The 12,677-nt window shown below is 39.5% G+C and overlaps 1 protein-coding gene across 1 annotated transcript; it reads left to right on the forward strand.

The window, feature by feature from the left end:
• Positions 1-11,482: 11,482 nt before the first annotated feature.
• LOC101600257 (nuclear ubiquitous casein and cyclin-dependent kinase substrate 1-like) lies at positions 11,483-12,057 on the forward strand. Its single transcript, XM_045147371.1, has one exon. It carries the CDS (start codon positions 11,483-11,485, stop codon positions 12,017-12,019), a length of 537 nt encoding a protein of 178 aa, XP_045003306.1. The 3' UTR covers positions 12,020-12,057.
• The last annotated feature ends 620 nt before the right edge of the window (positions 12,058-12,677 follow it).

The following is a 12,677-nucleotide window of genomic DNA, read 5'->3' on the forward strand; positions in this document are numbered from 1 at the left end:
ATGCATGTTTTCCTCCAAGAGTTCAAACAGCTTCTCTGGTATTCTCCCCTTCTACCATGTCCACATTTGCAACACATCTGCAGTGCAGTATTAATGAACTAGGGAGAACTTTCCCTGAGGAACTGATCATAGGATAATAAGTTGATATCATACATGTGCTGATGAATGACTAAACCTGGAAACTATCTTTTTGTGACCCTCCACAAACTCCCATGTTATTCATTGAATGAAATCTTTCAATTTCACAGTTTTTGTAGGTGTGCCATCATGAAAGTGAAACATGAATCTCAAAATTCTTTGGGCTTAGAATGATTTACAGTTTTCTCTGCTTAGAAAAACTTCAGCATAGGAGGTAAAAAATGCTAACTTTATTGTTTGCTAAACAATCATGTAGCCTTGAAGAAATAATTTGCTGTGGTAGAAATGATTCATGTTAACCCATGGGAATCACATGGCCTTCAATTAACTTTCCATCTCTGACACATTGACCTCCTTATTCTTTGAGTTCATAAGTAACACAGATATAACCTGAGAAGAGTATGTAAAGTCATGTTTGCCATATTTAGGAATGGTTGTCCTTCCTGGATGTCCATGTCCACTTTTATGAAATGAAGGGATTTGTTTATAGGTTTAAATGTCCTTTATTTCAGACATTTTCATCCCAGCATCAGATTTTAGAGTTAAGACAAGTTCTCAACTTTGGCACAAGGCATTAATGTGACTCTCATTAAATAATACCATTTAAATCTGAGAAAAGACAGTTTTCTACTTTCCCTCCTCCTATTCCTTTATTAACTACTCAGGAGGGTATGACAGATCTGCATAAATGTCAAATTTAAGTCAACAATGAACATATATGTGAGAAGCAGGCTGAAGGGGCTTTCATAGTTCAGTAATACTGTATGCCTTTACCTTCATAGGTAAGAGTTTTATTTTTCATGTGGAAATGTAGGCAGACGTGATGAAAGGCATTTGAAACTCCAGTCATTATACAGATCTTATCAATCATCTTATGGGAGAAAGTTAAGTTAGATAGGAAATGTGTGTTTTGCCTTCTACATGTATTTGAATGACCAAAGAATTGGTTTTATAATCCATGTTATTTCAGGGAGGGTGGGAGAGATACTGTCTATCCTTTCTCCACCACATTCACTAGAACTCAAAATTATTTTAAAAACGAGGTTATGATTAGACAAATAGAGCTCTGTCAGTGTGTTTTATAACATTTCAAATGTGAATTCTTTTGGATTCTACTTTCTAATGTTAAGTTTCTACTCTGCCATGCTCAACCTCAATTTAATAGCTAACAAATTCTCTTGTGTTGGGTAAGCTCCTGGTAGCCAGTTCCTTTATCCTTGATTTCATTATTTCCATCTTTTGTTGTTGTTGTTGTTCATCTGCCTTCTGTAGAAGAAATATCCTTCAGTCAGCAGATTTCTCAGAATCTCTGATGAGAAGGGTTATGATCTAAGAGCTTGTTAGCCACAATAGGAGTAAGGTACCATAATGGGGTGGGGGAGGAAGTCTGCCACACTAAGAAATTACCTGTCATCAGATGAGAACAGAACTACAACCACGGCACTGCGATGTATAAAGCAACAATATTTATCTGACTTTCAGTGCAGATAGAACAATGAAATAAAAGAATGTTTATTAGATTCTCAGAAAGCACAGTTGAGCTTAGTCCCCACCGTGGCAGTGAGTGTGTGGCATAGTACACAGGAAATGTTATTGCTCTGAGTCCCTCCAAATCCCATTTGCATCTGCTTACCGGTTAATATGCTGCTGGTAATCACACACACGCAGGTCCTGCTTAGCTCATGTTTGCTGAAGGCCTTCCCTGGTAAGTACTTTTCTATGCATCTAAGTATGTTTTCTGTCTTTCTGAAAGTACACACTTCGAAAGAAAAGGATCAGAAGGGAAATATACTATGAAAAAATAAGGTCAGTGCTCTGGCAAATGCCAGGAAAGTCACAGGTGTATTCTACGTGAGATAATGACACCAGATATTTGGGGGTGTGTGAGTAGGTGCTTGAGGAAGGGCTGCATCTGTCAGGGAGACCCACATGCTTCAGCTTTATTATACTGGCCTGATTTCAAATATGTGCAGACTGTTACATGTATAGATACTTATGGCAGGTCAATAAGGGGTTCCTTAAATTAAAAATCTAAAAATACAAGCACGTTGGTACAATAGGGATTAAACATATTGAAGCCTCAAGAACTTTAATGATATAAAAATAATATCCACTTAAGAGAAACTCTCACTCTGGCTCTTTCTTGCACACAAGACTGTCTTCCCTTCAAGTCTCCCTGAAGGTTGGCCAATTGACCTTTTTCACTTTGCTTCCCATCAAGTATGCCATACCATTTGTTAAATTGAGATGGATGTCATAAGAATTGGGTACACGTACTAGATTTAAGGTACCCCAATCTACTCCTAAGTCACTAAAATAAGCTTTTATTTTTACAACAATCTCCCCCCCCCAAATTAATACTTTCCATGTTCTCATATCTGGATACTGTGAATCCCTGCCTTACCTGGCCATTCCTTTATCTGCACAGTGCTCAAGGAACTTCAGTAACTAAGGGCTTTTCATAAGTGGCAAATTTAATTTTTTTAAAAAAATTTATTTATTTATTTATCTATTTATTTATTTGACAGAGAGGGAGAGAGAGAGAATGGACATACCAGGGCCTCCAGCCACTGCAAACAGACAGTGTGCCCCCTTGTGCATCTGGCTAACATGGGTCCTGGGGAATTGAACCTAGGTCCTGTGGCTTTGCAGGCAAATGCCTTAACACTAAGCCATCCCTCCCGCCCACATAAGTGGTAAATTTTTATCATTATTTTATTTATTTATTTTATTTCATATGTTCCTTTAAATCATGTTAAAAAATTGAAGCAGTTATATGTTAGACAACTAGTTGGTATTGGCTACCTATTGATAGTAAAATAATCGTGATTAGGACTTCAGCTTTTTCTTCTGCATTCACCTACTTAGGTTCATTAGGTAGATAATGAGAATCAGACCTTTTAAAGTGTTCTTATCCCATGACACATTATTCCTCACAATAATTATAAGAATCTATTTTTGCATTGCTTTCACAATTAACTATCTTAATGACCATTGGACCAGACATGGTAGAAAAGTTGACTGGCTCTCTTCTTGGACACACAGAAAAGGAACATCACCTTTCCAATTAGTTTCATTTCTTCAACTAATTCCTCTGTTGTTAAGGGTGTTTTACATGTGACCTCTGCTCAGTATTGTGTTCTTTATGATGAGGTCATGAAGATAAAAAGAACACTGCAGTTTGATGTCGTTAGCACCTGATGATAACATTAGCCGCTGTAGCACACTCTTGTGTTTATACATGGCATGTAGTTTGTCCATACATAGAGCTGTGTTGTGGATAACCCAGGTACATTATGGGAAGGAAGAAGACTGAAAGTTAAACTCTGGAGAATAGCAATATTTAAGTATTCAATGAATGAAAGAAAATTCTAGGAAAAATGTAGAAGGAACCAGAAAATGATTCTGTCAGAAAATTAAGGTCAGTAAGTCTGGGTTTCCTGAGAAATGCTACCTTACAGCTTTGAGAGAGAAGTGCTCAAAACACCATAAAGAGTGGGGAGAGCCCATCTTGTGCCCACATGTGCTCTCTGGGCATGCTCTTGGCATTTCTGCTCTAGCTTCTGACAGGGACTGCCGGTGTTTCTTGGCTTCTTGCTGAATAACATTTCTGCCCCTTCTTCACAGTCATCTTCTCTGTGTGCCCGCTTTCACATGCTATTCTCTGCGTGTCTCTGTCCAAACTTTCTTCTTTTAAAAAATGAGAACAGGGATGGAGAGACAGCTTAGCAATTAAGGGAACTGCCTGCAAAGCCAAAGGATCCAGGTTCAATTCCTCAGTACCCACATACAGCCAAATGCACAAGGTGTCACATGCATCTGTAATTCATTTGCAGTAGCTAGAGGCCCTAGCATGCCAATTCTGCCCTGTTCTCTCTTCTTTCTCTCTCTGTCTCTCTCTTTCTCTCCCTCAAATCAATAAATGAAAAAATATCTTTTAAAAGTGAGAATGTCAGTCTTTTTGGACTAGGAACAACCCTAATGATCTCATCGTAATTTGGTTACGTCTTCATGTACTAATTGTTTAAATGAGGCTATAGGCATTGATAACAAGGGATAGGGTTTCTATCTTTTTGGAGAACATGGTCAAATCAATAAGAGTGAATGAGAAGAAAGAAGAGTCAAACATAAGAAACTGAAGAAAGAGCAAGTAAGGTTAAGGTAAGGGCAAAATGCGTGCGATAGGTTTCAGAGAACTTGAATTATAACCCTTGTGGGCGGTTTCAAAAAGCTGTTCTCCAAAGTCTCATGTGTTTTGGATGCTTGGTCTACAGCTGATGGCAACTGGGTTAGGTGGAGCCTTGTTGGACGTATGTTGTTGGGGACAAGCATAGAGGTGTTGTGGTAATTTGAATGGATGTGCCCTAATAGATTCAGGAAATCTCTAGCCATATCACTGGAAGAGGTGTCATGTAGGATCTTAGGGTCCAGCCATAAGGAGTGTTTGGGGGCAGATCTGATTTCCAGCCCAGGTATGCAGGGCAGTCTGAGCTCTGGCTGGGTTCTTGGAGTGTGCTTGGTTAGGGTGCTGCTGGTGGCTTTTATTTCTCTGCATGGACCTGTGAAAGGGGGCCAGCTTCTGCTGTTATTATATAACTTCCCATGAATCTATAAGCTTCAAATGCATTCCATTCCTCCTATAAACTGTGCCTGGTTTGCAAGTTCATCCTAGCAACCCAAAGCTGACTAGGACAGGTGTTATATCCAGCTCCCCTTTCCCAGACCTCTGCTTATTCTCCTGCTGCTGTTCTCCACCTGCCGAGGCAAAGGTGATAATGTCCAACCTCTGCTCATGCCATGTTTTCCCCGGACATCATGAAGCTTCCTCTTGAGACAAAAATAAATAAATAAATAAATAAATAAATAAGTAAATAAATAAAACATTCCTCCTATAAGTTGTGTTTAGTCAGGTGAGTTATCCCATCCATAAACAACCCTATGTTCAATAGACTTATTGGATGATGGGATCAATGACAGCTCATATGGAGTTCAGAAATGACTTAGACAAGAAACTCTATCAAGAAGAAAAAGAGGGAACAGTGACTGGAATGAGACGTAGAGTTGTTGTTGTTGTTGTTGGTGGTGGTGGTGGTGTGTGTGTGTGTGTGTGTGTGTGTGTGTGTGTGAGAGTCGCAATGGCATGGGTTGAATTTATGTGCATGTATAGACCACTCTTATACAGGTGTGAATGGAGGCAAAATTTTCTGTTTAAGTCTCATTCCTTCCTATAAGTCATTATTCCCAGGCAGAAAGAGGTCACTGTAGTGATACCACAGTGATGCTCTGGAGGCTAAATGTTGGAAAGGAAGGTCTGAAAGGGCTATTAGAATAAGCCCATGGGCTGGAGAGACAGATTAGCAGTTAAGGTATTTGCCTGCAAGGTCTGAGGACCCAGGTTCAATTATCCAGGTCTCACATGAGCCAGATATACAAGGTGGCACATGTGTCTGGAGTTTGTTTATAGTGGCTAAAGGCCCTTGCATGCTCATTCTCTCTCTCGCTCTCATATCTCCTTCTTTCTAAAAACAGAAATTACAAAACAGTAAAGAATAAGTCCATGGTGAAGCCAGGACCACTCTTCAGAAACAAGGGTGAAGAAGCAGAAACCCTCTTCTGTACTTAATTTTCTGTGTGTTGAGCTGCAGGGACTCTGAACAGAGAAGATTCTGTATCTTAAATCCTAATCTGGGTCCATACACTTGATGCCTGTTGTCTACTTCTAAGAGAGGACACAAGTGTCTGAGATTGTGTCACACACAGTCTTTGACCTAAGAAAACATGTATGTTGATTAGTATTTATGGAGTAGTGGAGCAATTGTGTAACAAGTGAGTAATTGGGATATGTATGTAATTTTACCCTAAAGAAATAAACATTTATCTGGGTATGGGGTTTACACCTATAATCCTAGTTTTGGGGAGGTGCAAAATATCACCATTTGTATGAGACCAGCTTGGGCTACACAGTGAGTTCCAGACCAGCTGGCACTAGAGAGTGAGAGTCTGTATCCAAAATAAAACAATAACAGAAACCCCAAGTAGGCAAAGGAGAGGGTTCAGCAGGTAACAGGTTTGTCAGGCACACCCAAGGGCCTGTGGTCAGGTCCCCAACACTCCCATAAAATGTCAGGTGTATACCTATAACTCCCAAGGTGGGGAAGTAGAGGCAGAAGTCTTCCCAGGGCTGGATGGCTAGCTTTTTCTAACTGAATCATTGAGACTTGGGTTCAGTAAATGACCTTGTCTCCAAATAAAAATTATGAAGACACTGATTTCCACATCTGGCCTTCACAGGCACACATACATGTGCACCCACACACATATGAACACACATATACACATGCATGCATACCACACAAAACAAAAACATCAAAACCCAAATAAACAAAGAAACCAACCTCTGACCCAATTACCTTAGTACTATACCTTGCCCACTATTTAATAGATATGTGATGGATTGATTTGTGCTGCATGTAATAGTTAAAATTATTAAAGCAGGTACAATAACACTCTAGGTAGAATGTATGACATGGAAACACCCTAAAGTTTGGCTCAGAGATTTGCCTCTTCATTCATCTCCATCTCACTCCCTACACAAAGCACAGCCTCTTAGAATACTGTTCCTTTTTTTTTTTTTTAACGAAGTGAGCAGATTAGGTCAGTGGTCTCCATGCACCCTACCCACCCTCTCTTTAGTTGTTTCTCTCTGAGTCTTTCTACCTCTATTCAGAGCGATACAATGAGGCAGAATTTGAAGATTTTACCAGCTTTATGAAAGGAGTCTTTAGAGCAAGAAGAAAGAGTGACTAAAATAATGGTAAGAGTCAAGCAAGAATACATTCAGTTATTGGCAGAGGTGATGGCTCCAGCAAGGAAGTCTTGATTTGTGTCAGGCTTTGAGAGACTAACTTTCATGGGAACTCACCATGATTAATTGTAGCAAATGGCTCTGAATTTTTCCTCTGGTTTAAGAGTGTGTGTTTACAGACCTACCTGATCCTCAGCTGGTCCTCAGCTTCTCTGCTAGCCTCAGAATTAATACCGTGCATTGAACCTGAAGCATGACGGAAGCTGAAGCCTGAAAGTGCTTCAAAGAAGAGGGGAAAAAAATTGGAGCCATTCCCCCTCATTTCTTTCTCCTTTGTTCCTTAAAGGCTACTTAGATGTCTTTTAAGCTCATGATTCTTAAGTAGTTACTGAAATTTCCTGCTTTTCAGGATCCAACAATGTTAAAAAAAAAAAAAAGCCCCACATTTGTCAAATGAAGTCCTATACCAGTGGTATGAAAGCCAGGTGATTTCATGCAGTCAAATAACAGTTTTCTCTAAACAATGAGCTTACAACACCATCTTCCCCAAGTGACAAAAACACACAGAAGAACTTCCTTCTTCAAATTTTAAAGTTAAGTGCATTTGCTAAAGAATAGGTTATAGGATATGAAAAATGCATGCTGAGTAGAAAGCAAAGTGGTAATTATTTCAGCTCATTGTAATATTATGTAGAAAGACAGATGCTATTAAAATTCAACTGCAGCCACCAAGCCATCAAGCCTCTAGTCTTAGAGACTCAAGACCGGAAAGTATTAAGGACATAGTAAATTCCTAACATTCTCTCACTTGGTTATTCTGTGAACACCATAGGTTACACCCAGATATTATAAACAAACATCTTAATATTTTGGGGGGGGGGCTCTAATCTGCTCCTAACCAAGTCAAATAAATCAGCAAGATTTTCTTGTTAAATAACAGTAATAAACATTCCCATTATACTTTGCAATGTATACATTTTTACATAAATTATTTTTTACTTATAATAACATTGAAAAGAGGGTATTATTTTAGTTTGCATTTCATAGGACAGGGATTGAAGCTCCAATTTCAAACTCATATAGAGTCTATCTCCAGTCTTCAGAATGCAAACTGAACTCCTCAGTGAAACATACATTTTATTGGACCATTATTTGTTGTTTTTAGTAAATTGAGGCATCTGAAGTAGAATACTTTACTTTTATCCCAAAATACCATCGAAGACAATGAATTAACTCAAGCAATAGATACTTATTAAATACTCACTATGTCCAGACATACAGAAATAGCACTGAATATAAAGCTAAACCTTCCTGCAACACTTAATGGAAATAATAGATAAAATAAGTAAGCACTGTGGCATTATAAAAACTTATCCACATGGGAATAAAATTAGAGTATGAGGAATGCTTGCTGGGAATGTTTTATTTGATATTTTATTTTATCTTGAGGCTGGCTACAAAATCACAGTCTCAATCTCCCTGCCTCAGCCTCTGAAGTAGCTAGAACTACAGGGATGGTCAGGTCACCATATTCAGTTTTGCTGCTATTTTAGAGTCCATAAGGGAAGAGCTTGTTGATGATGTGGCCTTTCCTTTTTTCTTAAATTTTTTACAATAATCTGATATAAAACAATGAGATGAGAATTCAGGTGAACTGTAACTCTTACCAAGAGAAAGACTGAGTGGAATTCTCTCAGAGCACCGGTGCTTGTGACGTCCCACATGGGGCAGAGGCTAAGCCATGTGTGTGGACATCATAGTAGTTTAGCAGATTATGAAACAGAGTCAGGCTCTGGGCTGATTCCATATGATGAGCGGAGATGAAGAGCTCACAGTGAAAACACAGGGAGGACCAAGCTGAGGAAATGGCCCATTACCTTGGAGGAAATATTGCACCTCCATATTCCATGTCAGGAAAGAGAAGGTCTGTCTTCATTTTTCCTCCTTTCTCTAAAGCACCATGCACTTTCTCCTCCTTTCACTCAATTTTATTTTTCTTCTGATTTCATTAGAGAAAAAGTCAGGCTACAAGAATGACTAGAGGGCTGGGGGAGGGCTCAGCAGGTGAAGGGCTTGCCCCACGAGTTTGACAACTTGCGGCATCATCCCTCGAACTGGCATTGAAACACCATGCCCAAATAACTGACTGCTGCTCCCACAATGCATAAATCACAACCCACAGGGAATATCTGAGACCCCACTGAGTAGGGTCTCCAGTGGAATGGGAGCAGAGATGAGGGAAAAGAGGGTACCAACACAGGATGTCCTAAAACTATTGGCTGTTGCTGGTAAATTCCAGTGCCAGAATTGAGTTACCCCAATTCTGTGAGCTGAATGGTTATGTAGGTCCATGAGGCCCCCAAGAAAATGTAGGCCATTGCCAAAGCATTTTTTAACCTTCTAGAACTAAATGCTAAGATCAACTGCGAAACCCCACTGTTATGGACATTAAAAATTTGTTGCTCATTTAAAAACTATTTTAATTAGTTGCTGAGAGAGAGCGATTGACAGAGAGTGTGTGAGAGAGAGAGAATATGAGTGGATACACCAGGACTTCTAGCCACTGCAAAGGAACACCAAATGATGATGAGCCAATTTGTGATTCTGGCTTTACATAGGAACTGGAGAATTGAACCCAGGCTGTTAGGCTTTGCAGGCAAGTGCCTTAACTGCTTAGCCATCTCTAGCTCATTTTTAAAGGTTCATTTGTTTTTCTTGAGAACATGTATCCTAATGTTGCACAGCCCTTTCTCTTCATGTAAACAGAATTCTCTTTGACAATTTTAAAAATAAGATGGCATGCATAAACAATTGAGTTCACTGGGTGATTGATGAGTTTAATCTTCAAGTGACAAAATCAAAACCATTTTAGCCCTTTGGTTTTATTTAGTGAATCAAACCACTTGACTGAATTGCTGCAGCTGGAATGAATGTTTGATTTGATCATGACTACTGTGGATACATCCTATGAAGAGAACATGAAAGGACATCAAAGCCATCCATCTTTAATCAATTTGGGCTATATGGAAAGAAGTCTTTAGATGTTTTTTTGCCACTATATTTCTCTACAATAGCAAATAACAAAATTTCTTATGTTTGTTCCCTCCCCTCCTCCACCTCCAGCAGGTATATTCAGTATTAACTTAGCCTGACTCCAATGATACCATCCCAATAGCCATCTGCCTGGCTTGTTTTTACACTTTATTGAAACACCATCATGAATACCCAACTTTAAATTTTTACAGACTGTATCACCTTTTGGCTGGCCTTCATTAAAAGAAAATTTATGTTTTGGCTGAGGGTAAAGAAATATCTTCTCTATCTTCTCCCATCTCACAGGCCTTTCAAGCCACTGCAGTGCTGCAAATCAAAGAGTTGATGCTGAAGAAGTACAGGCAAGGCCACCGTCTGCTTCATAAAGAGAACAGGGGTTTAATTTGGGGCTTGAGTCAGATATGGAGTAGAAATGACAATCTTAAAAATTAGGGTTTGTATAGTTTATGAATGCATGGGCTTATAGAAAATATAATAGAAAGGATTTTAGTAGCTACCACCCACTGTGTTCCCTGATGCATAAATCCATGTATGAAATCCCAGTAGATAGGAGTCTGCTTTGTGTAAGGATGCCACTAATGCTTTCTCATATGTATGTGAAACCTATGCTGGGCTTGGATGAAAAAATATTTCGTTTATTTATTTATGAGAGAGAGATTGAGAGAGTGGCAGGGCCTCTAGCCACTGAAATAGAGCCCCAGATGCATATGGCATGTACCACCTTGTGCATCTAGCTTACAGGGGTACTGGGGAAATCGATCCTGCATCCTCAGGCTTCACAGACAAGGGCCTTAACCACTAAGCAATCTCAGCAGCCTTGAAAAATATTTTAAAATGGACAATAATTAATTAGTAAAGAATATATTAACCTACTACTAACTCTGCCGGGGTGAATACATTTATTCTTATCATTTAACTTATTCAGTCTTTAGCAAAATCCAAATAGCCACATGTATACTAAACATTGTTAAGCAAGGTTACATTTGAATGTGGGATTTCATATAAAATTACCACGTAAACTCACAAAAATATGAGTCATTATTATTAATAATAATTTTTTGTAGGCATAAATTGGATATCCAAACAGAATCTTGACTGTTGGATTCTGTTGGTTCAGAATGGGTAAAATCGTGATGGCTGTGGCACTAAAATAATGAAGTCCCTGTAAACCTAGAATAAATGGTTTTCCAAATAGGCATACAATTTTGTAGTTAAAAAATGAAGAAATAGGGCTGGAGAGATGGCTTAGCGGTTAAACGCTTGCCTGTGAAGCCTAAGGACCCCGGTTCGAGGCTCAGTTCCCCAGATCCCACGTTAGCCAGATGCACAAGGGGGCGCACGCGTCTGGAGTTCGTTTGCAGAGGCTGGAAGCCCTGGCGCGCCCATTCTCTCTCTCTCCATCTGTCCTTCTCTCTGTGTCTGTCACTCTCAAATAAATAAATAAATAAAAATTAAAAAAAAAAATGAAGAAATCATTTTGAAGAGATGGGGGGGAGGTGCTGGCCGCAGCGGCCCCACCAACCGAAGTTGGGGGGGCACCGAGCACGCGGGGCCTGTGGGGGGGTGTCCGGGTCCTTGGCTTCTGCAGCATCTAAACAGAGAGAGATGCTCTTGGAGGATGTGGGCAGTGAGGAAGAGCCAGAGGAAGAAGACGAGGCACCATTCCAGGAAAAAGATTCTGGCAGCGATGAGGATTTCCTAATGGAAGATGATGATGACAGTGACTATGGAAGTTCAAAAAAGAAAAACAAAAAGATGGCTAAGAAGTCCAAACCTGAGAGAAAAGAGCAAAAAATGCTAAAACCCAGACTAAAGGCTACAGTGACGCCAAGTCCAGTAAAAGGCAAAAGAAAGGTGGGCCGCCCCACAGCTTCAAAGGTGTCAAAGGAAAAGACGCCTTCTCCCAAAGAAGAAGAAGATGAGCTGGAGAGCCCTCTAGGAAAGAAGGCGTCTGCAAGTCCTCCACCCGAGAAGTCTGGAGATGAAGGGTCTGAAGACGAAGCCCAGTCTGGGGAAGATTAAAAGTGATGATGGTTTGGGGAGAGATTTTATTAAAAAAATAAAAAAGCAAAAAAGAAGGGGAAAATAGAAAGCTACATAAGATACAACATGGTATTGGCTATGGCCTGACTCATGGGCTTTCAGTGTTTGTTTCCACTTGTTGAAAATACTCTCTCTCTCTCCCTCCCTCTCTCTCTCTCTCTCTCTCTCTCTCTGAGAAAACCATTGTATGTTGAAGTGTTTAAGTTACCATTTTGTCTGTTTTTCTCTTCTCTTTGCCAACTCTTCCCCCCCCCCACAATGAAAGCCATGTCGAATTAATCACTGGATTGATGCTTTATCTTTTTATTTTTAATGGAAGGTATGCCAGGACTGTAAAGCAATAAGATCTGAGATGGACACTATGGAAACTGCTTTTTGCTAAAGAGTAGCAAGTTGAACAGTAATGAAAAAATAACAGATTTTAGTTTAAAAATGATTACTTCTTTCTTTTCCTGTACTTTTTAAAAGCAGTTGTTATCTAACCTGAGTTTATATTCATAAATGTCAAAAAAAAAAAAAAACATGACTCTAAACTTGCACTGATGAGGCAAGTAGGTAAACCTGAATTCTGAATTGTTACTGAAAGTACTCATGTTGTTTCCTGTGGAGTATGTGAGGAATAAGGTTCCTGAGCTTG

Source organism: Jaculus jaculus, chromosome 4 (genome assembly GCF_020740685.1).
Source record: "Jaculus jaculus isolate mJacJac1 chromosome 4, mJacJac1.mat.Y.cur, whole genome shotgun sequence".
In the NCBI taxonomy this organism is placed as follows: Eukaryota; Metazoa; Chordata; class Mammalia; order Rodentia; family Dipodidae; genus Jaculus; species Jaculus jaculus.